This window comes from Trichechus manatus, unplaced genomic scaffold (assembly GCF_000243295.1).
Source record: "Trichechus manatus latirostris isolate Lorelei unplaced genomic scaffold, TriManLat1.0 scaffold00054, whole genome shotgun sequence".
Taxonomy (NCBI): Eukaryota; Metazoa; Chordata; class Mammalia; order Sirenia; family Trichechidae; genus Trichechus; species Trichechus manatus.
This window is the reverse complement of record NW_004443990.1, coordinates 522,241-544,583: the sequence shown is the minus strand read 5'-3', so window position 1 is coordinate 544,583 and position 22,343 is coordinate 522,241. Positions and strand designations below refer to the sequence as shown.

The following is a 22,343-nucleotide window of genomic DNA, read 5'->3' as shown; positions in this document are numbered from 1 at the left end:
GGCTGATGAAGTCTCTGGTTTATGTGGCCCTTTCTGTCTCTTGGGCTAATACTTTCCTTGTGTCTTTGGTGTTCTTCATTCTCCTTTACTCCAGGTAGTTGGGACCAACTGATGTATCTTAGATGGCCGCTTGCAAGCTTTTAAGACCCCAGACACCACTCACCAAAGTAGGCTGCAGAGCATTTTCTTAATAAGTTTTGTTATGTATACTGGCACTTTTACAGGCACAGAAATCTTGGATCGAGGATGTACTTTTGCCAAAAATCAACAGGTCATATTTATAAAGGTTTATTTGTGAACTCTGGAAACCCTGGTGGGGTAATGGTCAAGAGCTACAGCCACTAACCAAAAGGTTGCAGTTCAAATCCACCAAGCATTCCTTGGAAACCTCATAGCGCAATTCTACTCTGTCCTATAGGAGCACTATGAGTCGGAATCCACTCGACGGCAATGGGTTTTTTTTTTTTTTTTTTTTTTTTGGTATTTGTGAACTCTACGTTCTGTTCCACTGATATTTATGATTAACCTTGAGCGAATGTCACACAGTCTTGATAACTGTGGCTTTGTAGTAGGTTTTGAAATCAGGTAATGTAAGTCTTCCAGCTTTGCTCTCCTTTCTCAAAATTGTTCAGCTACTCTAGGTCATTAGGGTGCCCATGTAAATTTAGGATCAGCTTGTCAAATTCTATGCCTCACCCCATCCTCAAAAAAAGCCTGCTGGGATTTTGATAGGGATTATGTAAATTTACAGATCGACTTGGGAAGAAATGCAGTCTTGACAATATTAAATCTTCCAATCCATGGACTATCCCTCATTTACTTAGATCTTCTTCAATTTCTCTAAGCAATGTTCCATAATTTTCAGTGTATGTCTTATATTCCTTCAGTTAAATGTAGTCCTAAATATTTCATCCTTTTTGATGTTACTGTGAATAAAATGGTTTTCTCAATTTCATTTTTCAATTAGTCATTGCTAGCATATATAAATCAACTGATTTTTGTGCATTGATCTTCTACCCTGTGACTTTGCTATACTCATTTAAAAATGTTTTTAATTTTATTGAGATATAACTCACATACCATATATTTCACCTATTTAAAGTATACAATCCAACAATTTTTAGTATATTCACATAGTTGTGAACCATCACAACTATCAATTTTAGAACATTTTCATATCCATACCCAGTAGCAGTCACTCCCCACTTTCCCTAACTCCCTCCCCACTTTCCCTAACTCCCTCCCCCAGCATTAGACAACCACTAATCTCCTTTTGGCTCTATAAATTTGCCTATTCTGGACTTTCACATAAATGGAATCATACAATATGAAGTCTTTTGTGACTGGTTTCTTTCACTTAGCATAATGTTTTCAATGCTGTAGCATGTATCAGTACTTCATTCCTTTTTATGGCTGAATACTATTCCACTATATGGATATACCACGTTTTATTTATTCATTGATCAACTGATGAACATCTGAGTTGTTTCCATTTTGTGGCTATTATGAATAATGTGGCTATGAACATTCATGTACAAGTTTTTGCAATGGACATATTCTTTTGTTTCTCTTGGATATATATGTGGGAGTGGAACTGCTAAGTCATGTGGTAACGCTATGTTTAATATTCTGAGGAACTATCAGACTGTTTTCCAAAACTGCTACACCATTAACATTCCCACTAGGAAAGCATTAGAGTTTCAAATTCTCCACATCCTCATCAAAACTTGTTATCGGCTTTTTCAGTATAGCCATCCTACTGGGTATGAAGTGGTATCTCATCATGGTTTTGATTTGCATTTTTCTAATGACTAATGATTGGAGCCCTGGTGGCGCAGTGGTTAAGAGCTCGGCTGTTAACCAAAAGGCTGGCAGTTCAAATCCACCTGCTGCTCCTTGGAAATCCTATGGGACAGTTCTACTCTATCCTATAGGGTCACTATAAGTCGGAATTGACTCAGCAGCAACAGGTTTGGTTTGGTTTTTTGGTTAATGACTAATGATGCTGAGTATCTTTTCATGTGCTCACTGGCCATTTGTATATATTCTCTGAGAAATGTCTACTTAGATCTGTAATGGATTGAACTATGTCCCCCAAAATATGTATCAAGTTGGTTAGGCCATGATTCCTAGTATTGCATGGTTGTCCTCCATTTTGTGATTGATACAATTTTCCTATGTGTTGTAAATCCTAATCTCTGCCTGTGGTTAATAAGGCAATATTAGATTACATTAAAGAGAATTAAGGTGGGATGTAACACCCTTACCCAGGTCACATCCCTGATCCAATGTAAAGGGAGTTTCCCTGGGGTGTGGCCTGCACCACCTTTTACCTCTCAAGAGATAAAAGGAAAGGGAAGAGAGCAGAGAGCGGGGGACCTCATACCACCAAGAAAGCAGCGCTGGGAGCAGAGCGCATCCTTTGGACCCAAGGTTCCTGCACAGAGAAGCTCCCAGTCCAGGGGAAGATTGACGACAAGGACCTTCCTCCAAAGCTGACAGAGAAAGCCTTCCCCTGGAGCCAAATTTGAACTTCTAGCCTACTAGACTGCGAGAGAATAAATTTCTCTTCGTTAAAGCCATCCACTTGTGGTATTCTGTTAAAGCAGCACTAGATAACTAACACAAGATCCTTCCTGTTTTTTTATTTTTTTAATTGAATTATTTGTCTTTTTATTATTGAGATGTAAAAGTTCTTTATATATCCTGAACACCAGAATATGTATCAATTCCTTATCAAATATACGACATGCAAATATTTTTCTCCCATTCTGTGAACTGTCTTTTCAGTTTCTTCATAGTGTCCTCTGAAGCTCAAAAGTTTGTAATTTTTATGAAGTCCAACTTATCTACTTTTTCTTTTGTTACTTGTACTATTGGTGTCATATCTAAGAAACCATTTCTAACCCACAGTCATGAACCTTTACTTCTATGTTTTGGATGAGAAGTCAGTCACTTATCATATTGATGCTCCTCTTCTATTGAGAGTTGTTTTTCTCTTGCTGCTTTCAAGACTGTTTTCTTGTTATTCACAGTAGTTATGTTTCTATAAAGTTGCCCTGAACACCAAACTAGTGAATGCTGAGCCATTGCTCCTAGGAGAAATAAAGTTTGACTATGATGTGTTTAGAAGTGGATCTTTTAGTATTTGTCCTCCTTGGGTTTGTTGAACTTCTTGGATGAGTAGATTAATGCTTGGTATCAAGTAAGAGAAATTTTAGCCCTTATTTCTTCAAATTTTTCTCTCTCTCCTTACCTTCTGGAACTCCCATTACACAAATATTAGTACTCTGTGTTTAACATTCTGAGGAACTGTCAAACTGTTTTCCAGTCACTACACCATTTTACATTCCCACTAGCAATGTTATGAGAATTGTCCCACAGATGTCTCAGCTGCCTGTCCATTTTCTTCAGTCTTTCTTCTCTCTGTTCTTCACACTAGATAATTATTATTGTTCTATCTTCAAAATAATTGATTCTTTCATCTGTCATCTCAAATCTACTACTGATTCTCTCTCATGAATTTTTCATTTCAGTTACTGCACTTTCCATCTCTTGAATTTATGTTTGGTTCTGCTTAGCTTTTTATTTTGAAATAATTATAAATTCACAAAAAATGTGCAGGGAGACGCTCAGTCCCCTTCACCCTGTTTACCCCAATGGTAACATCTTGCATAATTATAGAACAATATCAAAAAACCAGGAAAATGACATTGATAGAATCTACCACCTTATTCATATTTCACCAGTTTTATGTGTACTCATTTGTATTTGTGTGTGCAATTCTGTGCAATTTTTTCACATGTGTAGATTCATGAAACCACTACCACAATCAGGATACAGAACTGTTCCATCACAAGGCTCCCTTGTGCTGTCCCTTTATCGTGATCTCCTCTCCCTGCATTCTTAACTCCTGACAATCACTAATTTGTTCTCTATCTCTATTAATTTTGTTATTTCAAGAAAGTTATATAAATGGAATCATGCAGTATATAATCTTTTTGAGACTAGCTTTTTCACTCAGCGTAATTTCTTTGAGATTTATCTAAATTGTTTAGTGTATCAACATTTCCTTTTTATTTCTGAGTAGCATTCCATGGGGGGGGTGATGAATGTACCACAGTTTGTTTACCCATTCACCTAATGGAAGACATTTTGGCTGCTTTTGGCTATGACAAATAAAGATGTGATAAACAATCATGTGCAGGCTTTAGGACGAAGGTAAGTTTTCATTTCTCTGGGATAAATATTCAACAGCGCAATTGGTAGGTCATATGGTAAGTACGTGTTTAGTTTAACATACTGGCAACTTATTTTCCAGAGTGGCTGTATCATTTCATATTCCCACCAGCAATTTATGAATGATTCAATTTCTCTGCATCTTCACCAGCATTTGGTGTTGTCTCTATTTTAGGCATTCTGCTAGGTGTGTAGTAATATTTCACTGTTGTTTTAATTTACATTTCCCTAATACCCAGTGATGTTAAATATCTTTTCTTGTGCTTATTTGCTATTTGTATAACCTCTTTGGTGACATTTGGTTCTTTTTGTATACTTTCGACCTCCTTATTGAGAATTTCTAGTTATTGATTCATTGTCAGACATTTAATTCTTTAAATATGTCTTCCTCTAGTTCTCTGAACACATAACAACTGTTTTGAAGTTTTTGATACCCGGAGACAGTTTCTATTGACTTCTTTTTTTCCTAAATATGGGTCACACTTTCCTATTTCTTTACGTCTCAATTTCTTCTTGAAAACTGAACATATTAAATAATCAATTGTGGAAACTCTGGATACCAATTTCTTTTACCCAAAGAAGGCTGTTGTTACTGTGTTTCTTTTTTCTTTGTTTAGTTAACTTGCCTGGGTTAAATTTGAAATCTATTTCCCCCACAGTGTGCAGCCACTGATGTCTCAACTCATTTTCTTTGTTTAATTCTTGTGTTTAGCTTCTCAGGGGTTGTCCCTACGTCTGATATGTGGCTGGCCCTATGACAGACAATGATTAGTCAGGAGTTATGTTCAAGTACCTGAAGTCAATAAGGCTTCCGTACCCTGCTGATGAATCTGTGTATAGGCAGGGTAGCACATTCAAAGTTCTGGGTATTTCCAAGCCTGTCCCAGTTTTAGTTTCTGCTGATCCTTATTATATCTCTGGTACATGCACACAACCTCATCCAGCAATATAACCACAACCACCCCTTAGGCTAGCAGAGCAGTTGGTCTTCCACACTTGCCCACTGCTGAGATCATCACTTCCACCAACAACATCACTGGATGTGGACATCACCCACCACCCAAAATGAGTAAGCCTCCTTCAGCCACAGCATCAAAGTTGCTAGTCCACACAGCCTACGGACCTTGGCCAAATCTCCATACCAACCAAGCTGGGGTAAGGGGAGTCGGAACAGTCTCAGGCAAGAACACTACAGGCTTCCACTGTTCTTACTGAATTTCAGCAGTTTTTCAAGTATAAATGTTTCTTAGACTGTTGTATGCCTTTAGGTTGACTTCAAGAGTGCTAAAATGTTTGTTTTTGTCAATTATGTCAAGCTTTACACAGTAAAACCGGTGACAGCCAAAACCTGTGTAAGGTGGAAACCTGTCAGAGAAGGAAAACTCAAATATTTCCCACTAAAACAAGTGATAGAAAAGTGGTAAGACTTGCACCCTGTCAAGGCAGAAAACTTGTTAGATCCGGAAAAACAAGACAGTCCTGTCCAATTCCGGCTATCATAGGTTTCACTGTAGTTGCTTTCTGGGTTGAGGATTTGCTGATCTCCTCACTCAGCTACAGCTGGAAGTCCTGTTTTATTTACTTTTTATGGAGCTATAACTTCATACAATAAAGTACATAAATCTTAAGTATATAACTCAATTAATTTTACATACGCAAATGTCCACATAACCAATCACCCCATAAAGATACAAATTATTTCCAGAGTCCCAAAAGACTCCCTTGTGCTCCCTCCCAATTGATATCCTCCCCAACTGTTATGGATTGAATTGTGTCCTCCCCAAAATATGAATCAATTTGGCTAGGCAATGACTCCCAGTATTGTGTAGTTGTCCACCATTTTGTGATCTGATGTGTTATAAATTCTAACCTCTATGATGATAATGAGGCAGATTAGAGGCAGTTATGCTAATGAGGCAGGACTTAATCTACAGGATTAGGTTGTATCTTGAGTCAATCTCTTTTGAGATATAAAAGAGAATCAAGCAGAGGACAGGGACCTCATTACCACCAGGCTAGAAGAGCCAGGAGTAGAGCATATCCTCTGGACCTGGGGTCCCTCTACTAAGAAGCTCCTAGACCAGGGGAAGATTGATGACAAGGACTTTCCCCCAGAGCTGACGGAGACACAAAGACTTCCCCTGGCATTAGCACCCTGAATTCAGACTTCTAGCCTCCTAGACTGTGAGAGAATAAACTTCTGTTTGTTAAAGCCATCCACTTCTGGTATTTCTGTTACAGCAGCACTAGATAACTAAGACACAAGGTAAACACTGTTCTGACTTCTATCACTATAAATCACTGTACTTCAATTTCATATACAGTTGATCCTGATTATTTGCGGATTCTGTAGTTGAGAATTTGCCTACTTGCTAAAATTTATTTGTAACTCAAAAAAAATCAATACCTGCGATGCTTTCACAGCCATTCATGGACGCATACGGAGTGACAAAAAAATCTGAGTTGCCTGACCTGCGTGTTCCTAGCTGAGACTGAACAATGCAAAGCTCTATGTTCTTGTTTCAGCTCTCATATTGTAAATAAGTGTCCTTTTCAGTCTCTTTAGTGCCACATTTTCCAGATTCTTGCGCTTTTGATTGGTGACTTTGCTATTTAAAAAGGCCCCCAAGTACGGTGCTGAAGTGCTCTCTAGTATTCCTAAATGCAAGAAAGCTGTGATGTGCCCTATGGGGAAAATACATGCTTCATTCAGGCATGACTTATAGTGCCGTTGGCTGTGAGTTCAACGCTAATGAATCAATAATATATACTAAATAAGGTGTCTTCAAACAGAAACACACATAAAATAAGGTTATGTACTGATCAGCTAACAAAAACATTGTGACCAGAGGCTCGCAGGAAACTAGTCATGTATTCCCCCTGGGAGCACTGGTTCAGTATTCACTAATTTGGTGTTTGGGGCGACTTTACATAATATCGCTACTGCAAATTAACAAGAATCAACTGTAAGGTGTGTCATACTATATGTATTTCGTGTCTGGCTTTTGATCAATATTATGTCTATGAAATTCATACATACTGTGACATAGCAGTAGTTTGTTCATTTCATTGCTGTGTAGTATTGCATTGTATGAATATTTCACGATTTATTTATCTGCTCTACTACTGATAGACATTTCGGTTGTTTATAAAGCCTGACTACACTTGTACTTGTTTTTTGGTAGACAAATCATACTCATTTCTTTTGAATACATATTCAGGAATAGAAGTGCTTGTTGATGGGGTATGTGCATGTTAGCTGTAAAAGATACTGCCAAATAGCTTCCTATACTATAGTTTTTTATGACTGTCCTTGGCCAACTTGTGTATCTCTCTCATTTATTCAGCAAATACTTATTGAGTGCCTAGAAGGTGCTGGATATACAACTGTGAAAACAATGTATGTGGTCTCTGCACTCATATTGCTTACCATGTAACACAGAGAAACAATCAAATAATTATACCAATAAAAACATAACAAATTGTGATAACTGCTATGAAGGGTTTTTTTGAACATTATTAGCAGGTCTCTCTGAAGCAGTGACATTTAATACGAAACCTAAAGGACGAAGACCTAAAGTAATCACTGAGACAGCAAAAGAAAAGCCCAGGCAGAAGGACCAGTGCAGGTAGCCCTCAGATAGGAAAGAGACTGGCACACCAGAAGAACTGAAATGCCAGTATTGTTGAGCACTATCAGCAAACAGAAGTTGACAGAATTAAGTTCATTCAGGATTTCATGAGCCAAGTTAAGAGTTTTGTATTTTATGTTAAGCATAATAGAAAACCAGGAGACAGGTTAATAATAGCAGGGAATCCAGTTAAGTGACCATTCTAGTAGTTCAAGCAGGAGTTGGTAGACTAAGGGGTGAACTAAGGTGATGGCAAGCGAATAGACTGAGATAAATTTGGAGCTAGAATCAACAGAACTGAGGCATGACTCCCCAGGTTTCCGGCTTGAATAGAGTGCCTGGAGGTGCTACTTAGTGAGATAGGGACAAGCAGAGGAAGATTAAACTTATGGAGAGGGTAGAACCAGTTAGCGTGGAGTCGATTCTGACTCACAGCAACCCTACAGGACAGAGGAGGGTTTCCAAGGCTGTCATTTTTACAAAAGCAGACTGCCACATCCTTCTCTTGTGGAGCACTGGTGGGTTCGAACCGCCGACCTTTCGGTTAGTAGCTGAGTGCTTAACCAAGAGGGAAGGGGGGATGGATATTATAAATTTGAGTCACTGGCAAATATGTGGTAGAAAGAGATGAGATTACCTAGGGAAAAATGTGTATAAAGTGAAAAGAGAAGGTCCAGGATCAAGCAATGAAAAACTCCAGCATTTAAACATTTTAAGTTAGGAGAAAGAAAAAGCTTACAAAGGAGACAGGAAAGAATACCAAAGAGGTAGAAGGAAAGCATGGCTTTCAGCAGAAAAGAGAAGCCTATGTTTCAAGGAAAAATGTAGTCATCTGCGCAGAGCTACTGAGAAGTCTAGAAGGTGAGAACTTCAAAGTAGCCATTGGATTTAACAACACTAATAAATCAGTAATTTTAACAAAAGCATTTTCAGTAGCATGGTAAGGCAGAAAGGCTAGACTATAGTAGCTTGAAGAATAAATCGGAGATGAGGAAGCAGGAATAATACTTTTGAAAACCTTAACCATAAAGTAGGTCAGAGAGGGCAATAGTCCAAAGGGAATGTGGTCATCAAAGAAGAGTTTGATAAAGATGAACAAGATCACAGCTTGTCTGAATGCCAAGAGGAATGATGTAGTAAAAGGAGAGAGATTTACAATGTAAAAGAGAAATGAATGACTAAAGGAGAGACAGTCTTGAGAAGTCGTTGTAACAAGAAGGCCTGATAGTTTCTATTTTCTCAGTGAAATAGGAGGCAAAGTTATGAATTGAAAGTGTGTATCTAGAAGGGGCAGGTGACAGCACAAGGGGAGACTACCGGTTTAAGGACAATGGAGAAAGAATGAAATTATTGTTCTAGAAAATGGCAGGCCAAATTAGCAGAAAACAAAAGAGAAGAAAGAACAAGAGAAGTTTCACAGCACAGGCAGCAAACAGTGATGACCTCACAAGGTGAATGATATTTCAATCATCAGGGAAATGGCATTCCGTTAAGAAAACATGACAGAGAAAGAGACAGAGAGAGAGACTGGCTATAAAAATGGCATGGGAGTGGTGTCTGGCCTACTCTAACTTCACAAGGGGGAAGGAGAATCAAGACCAGCAGCCCAAGGCTCATTCCTATGAGGAAGAGGTCTGATCTGCCTCCTCTCTCTGCCATCTCCACCAATTCTGACACCAACCGTCCCTCTCACAGCACTCTCTACTTCTCTGCTGGGTTTGATAATTCACTGCAATGGCCACACACAACTTACAGACAATACTCACGATAATAGGGTTTATTAGGGAAGTAACAGGTTACAGTTCGGGTACAGAAATGCTCAGGATACAGTTCTTCCATCAGGACAGCCTCTTCCCAGCCATGCTCGCAGGCACAGTTCTCTGGCCCTCAGCCTCTGCCCTGCTCGGGCAAATGTTACAAAGCTCTTTTAGTTCTGCCAGTAAATGCCCTGAGGCACCCTACTCTGCCAGGAAGCCTCCTGCCCAGACACACTCAGCTTCTTGTTCCATGGGTTGGGGAGCCCACCACGCCATCTCCTGCCATCACTTCTCTGTCACTGCTTCTCAAGCTCGCTCTCTCTGTCTGTCTCCTAGTCCCAGGAGCTTCTCAGTGCAGGGATCCCAGGTCCAAAGGACATACTCTCCGCTCCTGGCTGTTCTTCTTTGGTTGTGGTGGTATGCTCTCTCTGCTCCGGAACTGGCTCTCTTTTAAGGCAAAACTGACCAATCCCCTTGGTGGGCCACAACTGTCCTATCTGCACAGTCCCACCCAATCACTTGGATAGGAGTTCCAAGACCATGGACGAGAAAGGCCACACGAAAGTGATCCATTCCACCGCACAGGCAGACAGAAAAGAGACATAAACAGAACAAGCAAGGGCACAAAGATAGAAAAGAGTCAATTGTCTAGTGTGACTAGAGTAAGAAAAGGAAGAAAAGAACATTGGACAAGACTAGAAAAATTAGTTGTGGCCAGACTGTAGAAGGACTTAAATGCCATGCCTTCATGTTATGCCTCTGCCACATATTAAGTAGGTAAATTACATAATCTGTATCTTCATCTGTAAAATGAAGGTTATTAATACCTACTATATACATTGCTGTTGTTTGGTTAAATGAGATAATATTTAAAGCACTTAGCACAGTGCCTGACTCATAGCAAATGCTCAATAAATAGTGGTAGAAGTGGGGGTTGTTCTTATGCTAGGCTTTACTCCGAAAGCAGATGGAAGACATTACACATTTTTAAACAGATGTGAAGTTGGGAGAAACGGAAGTCAGAGAAAACAGTTAGGAGGCCACCGCAATAGACCAGGCTAAGGCTAGAGATAATGAATACCTACATAAGGTCAGTGATAATGGGAACTGAAAAGAAAAATTTGAGGGAAAAAAAATGTAGGGGTGACATGATACAATTATTTGTATTTAATGGGTCCGGGTGTCCTAAAACCCAAATATTGTATTATATTCTAAACACTCTTAAGTATCTTTCACTGACGATCTCCAAAAGTCTTCCTGACTAATGGAGTCCCACTTTTGTGACTGTCATTAGATTTTGCTGGGGAGGAGGTTAGAATTTTACTTATGAAGAGAACTCAGAAAAACATCAGGTATTAAACTATAGTTATTACAATAACTTCATTTTTATTTCAACAAACAGTACCACCCATATGCCTAAAACCTGAAATTGTTACAAAGAGACAAGAATGATTCTCAAGTACATGTGGCATGACATGGTCACAACTTGACGATAACAACCTAAAGTCAAAGCCTCTGTTATGGGTTCAATTGTGTTCTCCAAAAAAAACAGACTAACGTCCTAATCATTATCTATGAATGTGACCTTATTTGGAAACAGGGACTTTGCAGATGTAATCAAGGTAAGAGAAGGTCTTTAGTGTGGGCCCTAATTCAATCTGACTGGTGTCCTTATATGGAAGAGATACCAACAAAGAGACTCAAAGGGAGAATACCATGTGATGATGAAGGTAGAGACTGGAGTGATGTGTTTACAAATCAAGAAATGCCAAGGATTGCCTGGAGCCACCAAAAGCTAAGAGAAAGGTATGGAATAAGATTTTCTCCTAGGGCCTTCAGAGAGAGCATGGTGTACCTGCTGACACCTTGATTTCAGACTACTAGTCTCCAGAACTGTGAGAGAATAAATTTCTGTTGTGTTAAGCCACCCAGGTTGTGGTAATTTGTTATGGCAGCCCTACAAAGCTAAAACAGTCATTAATACCTTTAATTCTTTCTCCATTTCCTTTAAATTAAAAAAAATTGTTTTCATCTTGCTATCCCTTCAAGTAACTGTTCTATTTTCTTTTTTGCGATCAACTTCTTAAAAGAGTAGCATACAGATGGAATTCCAACTCCTTAACCACTTATTTATTCACTACTTAATCTCTTGCCATCTACTAAAGCTGTTCTCCCCAAGATCCTCCTATTCACTAACTCCAGTACTTTTTCTCAGTCGTTTACATTCAAACTGTCAACCTTTGGTTAACAGCTGAGTGTTTAACTGTTGTGTTACCAGGGTTCCTCATGAGCAGGTTACTAGTGAGTTTTTTAAGTGTAGTTTCAGTGAACTGTTAGATGCAGAAGGCTAACTGCAATAGCCTAAGAAGCATACGAGACTACCAGTTAAAAGTGGTATACTGAACATTGATTTCTGATTCCTACTAAAATCCCACAAAAATGACAGTAAAATGGTAAAAGAGACATAAACACGTTAAGTACAAAGGGAAGAGGAGATCCCAACAGATAAGAGATGTTATCAAAATTTTGGAAAAAATGGTAAAAAAAAAAGTGAATGGTCAAGAAGCAGCTGCCTCAGAAATCAAAGGATCTATACTAGAGGAAGCCACTTAGAATCAAGCATAGCTCTACTTCCAATCCAAAAACCCGCTGTCGAGTCCATTCAGACTTACAGTAACAGAGTAGAACTGCTCCATAGGGTTTCTAAGGCTGTAAATCTCTGCAGAAGCAGACTGCCACATCTTTCTCCTGAGGAGCGACTGGTGGTTTCAAACTGACGACCTTTCCTATGTTTTTATTTGCTAGATCTGGTGACTCCAGATAAATGTACCATGGTTATATAGGATGTTAATATTAGGGGAGGCTGGGTAAAGGATACATAGGAATGCTGTGTTATAAAGATAGCACAACTCTTTTGTAAATCAAAAATTATTTCAAAATAAAAAGTTAAAAAATTAAGTCTATAAAAGATTTTAAGTGACATGAGAAAGTGCTATATTAAGAAAAAGTAAGAAATGGGAGGAATTACTCAGAAAAGTCAGTTGGGAATGGCTGCAGAACTCGAATGTCATCAGTATCATTTAATTGTAAATGCAGAAACTTTTGAACTGGTGTATGTTTTGCTGTGTATACTCTCAACAACAACCACAAAATAAATAAATAAATTTTTAAGTAGGAAACAACTGTATGTTCATTATGATTACATATATATATATTTTTTTTTTTTGAATGAAAGTTATCCTTAAGGGGTAAAAAACACTAAAAGGATACTAACTGGTTATCTCTGGATGTTTGTATACTGTATTGTTTTTATTTTCTTGTCTATATTTTTTAGATTTCTAACTTTTCTATAATAAGCATATATTACTTCTTATAATAAAATTTTTTAAAGTAGGAAATGTAAATTTTACTTGTAAATGTATGTTAATGGAAAGAAAGGAGGGGCGAAATAAATGCAATTATACTAGAAGAAAAATAATAAAAATATTTTCAAGCAACTGTCCTAACCGTGCCCTACTTACAACATTCAGAATTTTATTTTCATAATTAGCTAAGTTTGTAGAATAAACTCCAGAGACTAAAATATATACACAGGCAACTCCTGTTTTCTGAATGGAAAGTAGGGGTGGGTAGGAGGTGGAGAGAGGAAGAAACTATTGCCCTCAGCAAAAGAGTACAAGTTGGAGATATCATAATGTCCTTCTCTGTCTACTCACTTCTAAGGCACCATGGCAACTGGGAACCTCAGACTATTAAGTATTAAGGGAGGAGCGTAGAGAATTTGGAGAACTGTTGGGGGAAAGGAGAAAGAAAGCTTAGGGAAATGAAATCAGAAATGCTAAGAAAACCAAAACATAAGAACACTCTCACAGGCTTATATATGAGCCAAGCCATAACAGAAACTCAAAACTAGGACCTCATTTTCCGTGTTAAAGCTTGAGAGAGACGAGTCAAAAATTAGAAAGGAGGACTGCAATTCCCTGCCCTTTCAATAATGGCTATTCTCAACATATGAATTACAATATTGACAATTTATGTTTGTTGTAATCAAAAGCCTTTCAAACCTAAATTTCCAAGTTTTAAGCTCAATTACACAAAATTCTTAAAAAGAGGTTTTTGCAGTAAAAATTTACCTCACAAAAGGACTCCTCAACAACAATATCATATTATATTCTTGGTATACTTTATTTTTCCAAAAGCTTTTGCAGCTATTATTTGAATTTATCTTCACTGCTAAATTTAAATGCAATCATTTCATACTCATGGAGGTTAAAGTGAGAGACTAAAAAGAAAAGGGAATCCTGTTTCTTTCCAGTTCAAACACTAACATATACAGCTAAAACTAAAAAGCTCTGCCCTTCATAGCTTTTGATAAAATAATATTGTACTTTACAATGTCTGGTTTCTTTATGAGCATAAAATTCATTAAAATATCATCATTAGTACACCAAACTGTTGTGCTACAACTGCTATAACAATAAAAAGGGTAGCATGGTAATTTCCCTTTATTTATTACTTCTACTTCTATGCCACCAAAGCTCACTAGCAGTCATGTACTTTCATAATTTGCTATTGTCCTCTTATACAAGTCACTGTCACAAAAAAAAAGGGGTAATGTGATAGATTAAGAAATTTAAGGGACCTAATTTGTGGTCTTATACTACTTTGGATGAACCAGCATTTTGTGGTCAACTGGAGAAATTTAAATATGGTTAAGTATATCAGATGAAAGTTAATGAAATAGAAAATTTATTAAAAATAGAAATTGTTGACTAGAAAATATTATAAAACAGTATTACAGTATGATTTCATTTCAGAAGAAATCCATACATGTATATGCATAGGAAAGAATCCAAATGACTATACATAGGGTGTTAGCAGGGGAAATCTCTGAATGGTGAATATGAGGCTTTATTTTTGCTTGACTGTATTTTGTTTTTAACTTTCTGTATTGCTTTTTTAAAAAAGCATTATTTTAAAGTATATTTGCTAATTTCTATGGCTTTTTAATAAGGCTGACATTTAATTAGACAAGAATCGCACAAAAATAGGAAGAAAAAAAAAACCACAAGAGTATCTTTTATACCCATGGTTCCAGTTTAGTGTAGTGCTTGACAGTATGGCTCTGACTGGATTCAATACTCAGCTTAGCAAATGACTAGCTATGTGGCCTCAGGCATATTATTTAACCTGTGTCTCAGTTTCCATACCCATAAAATGTGGGTAATAATACAATACTTGCTGTTGTGAAGATTAAGTGTGATATTCCACATCAAGCACAGCAGAGTGTCTGGCACATAGTAAAACACTTAATATTACCTATTATTACTATTATTTTTCTAATTAGTCACTGAGAAAACATGACTGCTAGTTCTTAAAGATAATGTGAAAAACAGGATAGGACGTAGCAGCAATCAGCCTCATATCTCACTATTCTTGTCTCCTAAACCTCCCTCTTGACCCAACGGGAACAGAACTGGAAGTCTCTCTCAGACTCTCGCCTCAGCACCATTATTTCCTATGGAGGAAGGTCTGCAGAGATCTACAGGAACTTTTTAAAAAGTCTTCAACAATGCAATATGGTATCTAGGAGCTGATCCCAAATGCATTAGTTTGTGTTCTGCCTGTTTCGTTCCATGACTGGTATCCTGGGACAGATTTTACAGATTATTTCTAACTACGAAATAGCTTCAAAATTCTCCAGTTGGATTCTTGAAGAGCTCAAACACCTTACAGGCAACCTGATATTTGAATTCTCAATTGTCTAAAATATTGGCAGAGTATTTTTCTTTCTAGACCAAAAATGAGATAGGACTATAACTCACCTTTAAGGAGCCCTTCCTAAGTGAACTTAACCACTCTCTCCTTCCATAGCAGCAACGACTGTCTTGAATTCCAGCTGGAGAGTATCTTATGCTGGATTTATATATAAATAGGTAACAGCAATTAAAGATTCTTCTCAAAGTTGTTAACCAAACAAGCTTGCTAAGTAAGCATAAAATGTTGACCACTTGATATTTTGAGCATAAGTCTTTAAGAAGTTTAAGAGAAAAAATTCAGATGGAGTTTCAAATACTATAATATGAATTATAGACTAAAACATGTTTAAAGAAATCACACTACCCTAAGAGGTAAAAGACCCAAATATGGGGCTAACCTGTTTCTGAATGGACTTCAACCAAGAATTCAGCAGACTAGTTGATAAAACTAATTACAATCCTCTGTTTGGATGATAGCATGGAGTGAACTGGACTTACACTGTATTTTAAGCGTATGGAACAATCTGGCCTGAAGTGATATCCCACAATGAACAGAGAAACTGGCAATATCAACAGAATTAGATGGCTCTATTATATGCCACCAAATCATACACTAGTTATCAAAATTAAGATACCCACATTCAATCTTTAATGGTCTTTCTTCTCAAATATTCAACTAATTATTAATAACGAAGTTCACAAATATATCAACCCCTAGCTGATTTTATCTAAAAATAAAAAGCCAAAAAACAGTTGTCTACAATGAAGTCTGTATATTCCCATCAAGCTATACCAACTTTCTTAGGGCCTTACTGTATTTTCAAATGTTTGTGTCATAAAGCTTAGAAAGTGATTCATCTAGTCTTTCACTTGTACTCTAGAAAATATATGATGCAAATCATCCATCCCTAGTAAAGTTTAGGATCTATTCCTGCCTCTCCAATCACACTTACTAGACTTCTTTTTTAGTACCTAAAAAACCAAAAGAACAAACCCATTGTCATCAAGCCAATTCCGACTCATAGCAAACCTACAGGAAAGAGAACTGCCCCAAAGGGTTTCCAATCAAGTCCTAAATGGGTCCACTCTCACTTTATCTATGGCAATTACTTCACTTGGTTTCAGATGACCTCCAGGTAACATCTCTTAGGAATGTTCCTGCCCGTTTAATATAAATCACCTGCGAAGGAAGAGGCTCTTCATTCTAGGACCTGATCCTAAACTCAACCAATCTCCACTTCAGTTTCAGCTCAAAGAGTGTTTGAATCAATATTCTCATTTTTATAGAGGAGGAAAGTGCAAGGAGAACATAATTGTCTATGGTCCCTTACCTAACTAATGGCAAATCTGGTATCAGAACAGTTCTACTCTCAAATGAATCCCTCAGATTGACTCAATTTAAATTATCTCAAACGACACCAAATCCACAAGTGACTTAGAAGGAATAAATCAATATACAGTCTTTGTTCTATTTTGGAACATTAGCTGGCTGAGAAGTGAGTGGGAATTGGCACTGTGTCCTTCCCAGGCTGATCATACTTCAATCCGTGGCTCCTCCACGAGCTATGAGCATGAGTTCTGCAATAGCAATGCATGCAAAGAAATTCTCCAGCGCTCATGCCACTGCCCACACAGGCTTTGCATAACAGCCATCAACTTTGGGAATAACCTGGTGTTATGGATTGAATTGTGTCCCCAGAAAATATGTATTGTAAATCCTAAGCTCAATGCCTGTGATTATAATTCCTTTTGGGAATGGATTGTCTTTGTTATGTTAATTAGGCAGGATTACTGTAGGGTGTGTCTTGAGTTGATCTCTTTTTGAGATACAAAAGAGATTAACAACAAATATACAATAAGAGATGGGGAAAGAGAGACACTAAAAATGGCTTGACTGAAGCATCTGACCTCCTCTATCTTCACAAGGGGTAGGAGAATCAAGATCAACAGTCCAAGGCTGATTCCTATGAGGCAGAGGTCAGACACACCTCCTCTCCCAGTCTTTTTACCAATTCTGACACCCGCCATCCTTCTCACAGTACTCTCTACTTCTCTGCTGGACTCAATAATTCATTGTAATGGCCACACAGAACTCACAAATAATACTCACAATCATGGAATTAGGGAAGTAAAAAAAAAATCTGTTGCTGTCGAGTTAATTCCGACTCACAGAAACCCTATAGGACAGAGTAGAACTGCCCCATAGGGTTTCCAAGGAGCAGCTGGTGGATTCAAACTGCTGACTCTTAACCACTATGCTACCAGGGCTCCTATTAGGGAAGCAGCAGGTTACAATTCAGGATCAGGAAGGACTCAGGATACAGTTCTTCGATGAGAATAGCCTGCAGGCAGGCCTCTCTCTGGCCCTCGGCCCCTCAACTCCTCAGCCCTCGGGCCTCTTGGGCTGGCCTGGCCTCTGTCCTCCACCGGCAACTGTTACAAAACTCCACCAATAAGTGCCCAGAGGCACCCTACTCCACCAGTAAGCCTCCCCCAGAATGTGCTCAGCTCTCTAGCTCTGTGGGTCAGCAAGCCTAGCTCCTCCGACAAGTGCCTGGAGACACCCCACTCCACCAGCAAGCCTTGCGCCCGAAGGTGCTCAGCTCTCTTGCTCCGTGCGCTGGGAAGCCCACCGCGCTGTCTCCTGCCAGTCTCCTGGTTTTACTGTCTTCCATGTTACAGCTCTGTCTCCTGAGTCTAGGAGGCTGTTAGTGCACGGACCTAGTCCAAAGGATGCACTCCACTCCCAGCTCTTCTTTCTTGATTGTAATGAGGTCCCTCCCCTACCATTCTGCCTCTGGGATGGCTCATTTTAATGTAATGGAGTTCTATCATTAGGGTTTATACACTTTATTTGCATGGTCCCACCCCCAGAAGGGTGTCATGAACCTTATTTGTAGTATTAGCAAGCTAGTCAATCCGTTTGGAGGGCCACAACCACCTCATCTGCATAGCCCCACCCAGTCATTTTGTGCAAATTACAAGACTATGGCTAGAAGGGCCATAGTAAGTAATTCACTGCACCATAGATGCCAAACCACATGAAGCCCGCCCAGGAGCAGAAGCTCAGAAGAAACAGAGCTGACACAGACAGAAAGCTTTCCCTAGAGTTGGCACCCTAAATTTGGGCATCTAGCCTCCTAAACTGTAAGAAAATAAACTTCTGTTTGTTAAAGCCATCCACTTGTGCTATTTCTGTTATAGCAGCACTAGATAACTACGACACTGGGCAACTACAAACTACCCTATAATACCATTAGCTGAGTTTCCTATAGTGGTATTTATCTTACCATTGCCAAATTCAATTTCCTAATCCAAGGAATAGATAATTATGTTTCACACAGTCTTAAACTGGGCAAATTTCTTAAGGTGCTTTGTGGCTTTAAGGATTTAAATTGAACCCAGTGTTTGTCAACAAGGGCACTATGGCATTTGGGGAAGGGTAATTCTTGGTTTTGTGGGACTGCCAGTGCACTGCAGAAAGTTTAGAATCATTGGTACTCTGCCCTCTAAATATAAGTAGTTCCCCCAGTCATAACCCCCACATATTTCCAAATGACCCCTAAGGAGAGATACCATTACCAGGTCAACCATTAAGTGAACTATGAAAAAAAAAATTTTTTTTTACATGAAGACCTGACCCCTTTTCCCTGCCGCTAATACTGTCTTCCATTTCTCTTTTTTAACTCAGATTAGATATAGTACTTTGTTCAGTAACTCCACAAAACCAGCTTTATCTGGACCAGTTATATACTTAAGATACTGGTATGGTCAGGGAAGCAGAGCAGAAAAGTTACAGTAATGGAATCAGGGTAGCTGAGTTTGAATTCCAGTTTTCTCACTATTCAACCTTAAGCAAGTTATTTCCCCTCTTAGGGCCTCAGTTTTCTCATCAATTTAAAAAAAAAAAAATTGGACTAAATTTTCTCTCTGATTCACTGCAGTTCTAGGAATCTATGATGTAAAACATAATTAACTTGCTTTTCTTTCTTTCAACCTCCACATAGCTAAATGCGGTGACTGCTGCTGATACATACTCCCTCATCTCTCAGAAGCCAGGACCCCAAAGCCCCAGAGAAAGCCATAGGCAGGATAGTTACACCCAGCCAGACCAATTTAGGATTTTATTCTAGAGTCTATGGATATTCTTGAGTTTATAAAAAGGAGCTAAATTACTGTATGATCCATTAATAATAGAAGCACCAAGATAATAACAGCAGTAATAGCTACCCTAATTTATGTTTATCTAGGCTAGACCTATAATCTCAACTCTGGCTGCACGTTACAATCATATGGATAGTTTTGTTTGTTTGTTTTTAAATGCTCTGGCTCCAAGCCAAACCAAGACCAAACGAATCAGTCTCTGGGTATGGGCTTATTTCTTAAAGGCTCCCCAAGTGATTCTGATGTATAGAGAGAACCAAGAACTACTGATCCAGACTTTTAAATCTAAGAAATGCAAAGCATATGACCAAAGGTTAGTATCTCACACACTGGTTGTGTAATAATCAAACATCAACTAATAAGAAAAATTCAGTACTACTATTTATTGACATTCTCAATTATATACAGAGAATTATCTTTCTAGAGAAAAAGGGGAGCTCTATAACAATACCTTGTTCATACCACAGCCCTTTATTGAGGACTGGCTCTGCTAGAAACAGAATATAAAACTTCTTGACATGATGAAGCAGCTCAAAGAAAGATTATTACAAATCTGTTCCCCCCCGAAGAATTTCCAACTCATCCAGATGGTAATAACAATGTTAGTCAAACTAGTATAGAGACTGAAATTCTTCAACCTAATTTTCACTTACTAAAAAGACTTACTATGCAGGAAGGACAGGAAAAAATTAAGAAGAACATTTAAGAAAAGACACTTCCAAAACCTGCACTCCAGGCAGAAGACACATTTCCCACCGACTCATGAGCACTTTAAGTCCACTGACCTAGGAAAGGGTGGAACACTTCTGGCTAAAATTATTCTTGTTCTTTTCAGAACAAAAATCAGCCAAACCAATAGGATAGCTTAAATAATTAAACCATTAAACTTCTTTCTTACCTCATCTGTAAGGCCAAGCCATCCTGTAGGCTAGAGATTCCCAAATCAGAGAGCGTATCTGAGCTGACAGAAGCTGGTGACAGAGAGCCCTCCTTTTCCTCCAGTAGGTCCAACTTCACCAGGCTGCTGATCTCATCCTCTGAGTTATCTTCAGACACGGAACCAATTATGAATCGGGAGTGCTGGTTCAGCTCCAGAGGTTTGGCCAAGGGAGAGGGCTCATCCATTATTCCTTCAAAATGACCTCTCAGAGCTTTAGAAAAAAATGAAGAATAAGTGAGCCAAACAGGTTATGGATGATAATCTCTATCTGAGGACTGCTAACTCATTTAGGTTATACCTAAAATGCCACCTGGAAGCAAGACATTGTTTGAGATCTAGCTTTCTTAGCTATTCTACTTCAGGGTCTTTATTTTCTATACAAGGACAGCTAACTCATTTAGTTATACCTAATATGCCACAGATGGCCCCTGGAAGTAAGGCAGGGGCCTTGCCTGTTTTGAGAGTTTGAGAACTAGCTTTCTTAGCTATTCTACTTCAGGGCTTTTGTTTTCCACAAAGGGGAAAAATTGCGATCATGGTCTAACTATGCCTAAAAAGTAAAAGCGAGCTCCTTTCTCCCCAAAGAAATCTCTCTCAAAAAACTATAAGCTATTCCCAATCTCTTTAATAATTTGGTAGGGATCAAGAGGTAATTACGATCAATGAGGAAGCCTTTGTAGTAGATGAAAGCTGCTTGTTACCCTTCTATAATTTCAGTTGTTAGTACTGGGTAAGAGGTACAGGTTAAGGATTTGGGGAGAGTGGTGGTTGTTCGAAACTTGGCGTTTAGAGTAAATCACATACCCTATCATCTGGTTCCAAACACCATGCTTTGAGAGGCTATGAATTTTCATAAATGTGCACCTTTAAAGCAAATTCCAAATGGGATTTTTTTTTAACTAAAAAAAAAAAATCTTTACCTGTCCTCATGACATTTTTATTAAATTACGTCTTTCAAAAATTCACCTAAAAATATCTACTTTGGGCTCTAATATGCTGACTTCAGTGTAGGGAGAAAATGAATCTACCACCAAATTTACAATTTGTAATTAAAGCAACGCAGGTGTCATCTCAAGTACTATTTTTCTAGATATAGGGCCTTACTGGTCAGGATTAGTATTAGCATTAACAAACTAATAAAGACCAAAACATAATTCAAAGTCCACAACAACAATAAAAACCAAAACTAAGTGAAAATACTTATTCTGTCATCCCAAAAGTCCCATTAAAAAACCTTCGAAAAGTATACATCAACTCAGTATTAAAAAGCTTGTAGCCTGACCAACCATTTCAATTTAGAGATTAATAATTTCCAATTCTGATCTTGAAGTGCTCTAAGATATGGTCTACCTTTTCATTGGTATGATAAATACAAGTAAAAAAAAATTTTTTTTAATTATGTTTTAGGTGAAAGTTTACAGTGCAAATTGGTTTCTCATTCAAAAATTTATACACAAATTGTTTTGTGACATTGGCTGCAATCCCCACATTGTGTCAGCAATCTCCAGCTTTCCCTTTCCACCACGGGTTCCTCTTGTCCATTCATCCAGCTTTCCTGTCCCTTCCTGCCTTCTCATCTTTGCTTTTGGGCAGGTGTTGCCCATTGGTCTCGGGAGACTTGATTGAACTAAGGAGCACATACCTCATGTGTATTACTGTTTGTTTTATAGGCAGAAGTAAAATCTTTATTTTGAGCTTATTAATAAAGTTTATCTGGTATAAGGTATAAAGGTAGGTGGGGAGGAGAGTTCTTTGACATCTGACAATAAAATGTCAAGATTTAAAAATGCTTGGAAATCACCACTCTAGAAAATTATTTACCTTTGCCAAAATGTAAGGATGTTAGGAGACA

The 22,343-nt window shown here is 38.2% G+C and overlaps 1 protein-coding gene across 4 annotated transcripts in view; it reads right to left on the bottom strand.

Annotated features, from left to right (window-relative positions):
* ACACA (acetyl-CoA carboxylase alpha) overlaps positions 1-22,343 on the bottom strand; it is a 302,953-nt gene that overhangs the window by 199,419 nt on the left and 81,191 nt on the right. For all 4 annotated transcript variants that reach the window (XM_023732669.1, XM_023732666.1, XM_023732667.1 and 1 more), the window contains one exon: positions 20,450-20,702. In XM_023732669.1, coding sequence (XP_023588437.1) covers positions 20,450-20,702 — 253 coding nt within the window. The remainder of the gene's footprint in view (positions 1-20,449; positions 20,703-22,343) is intronic.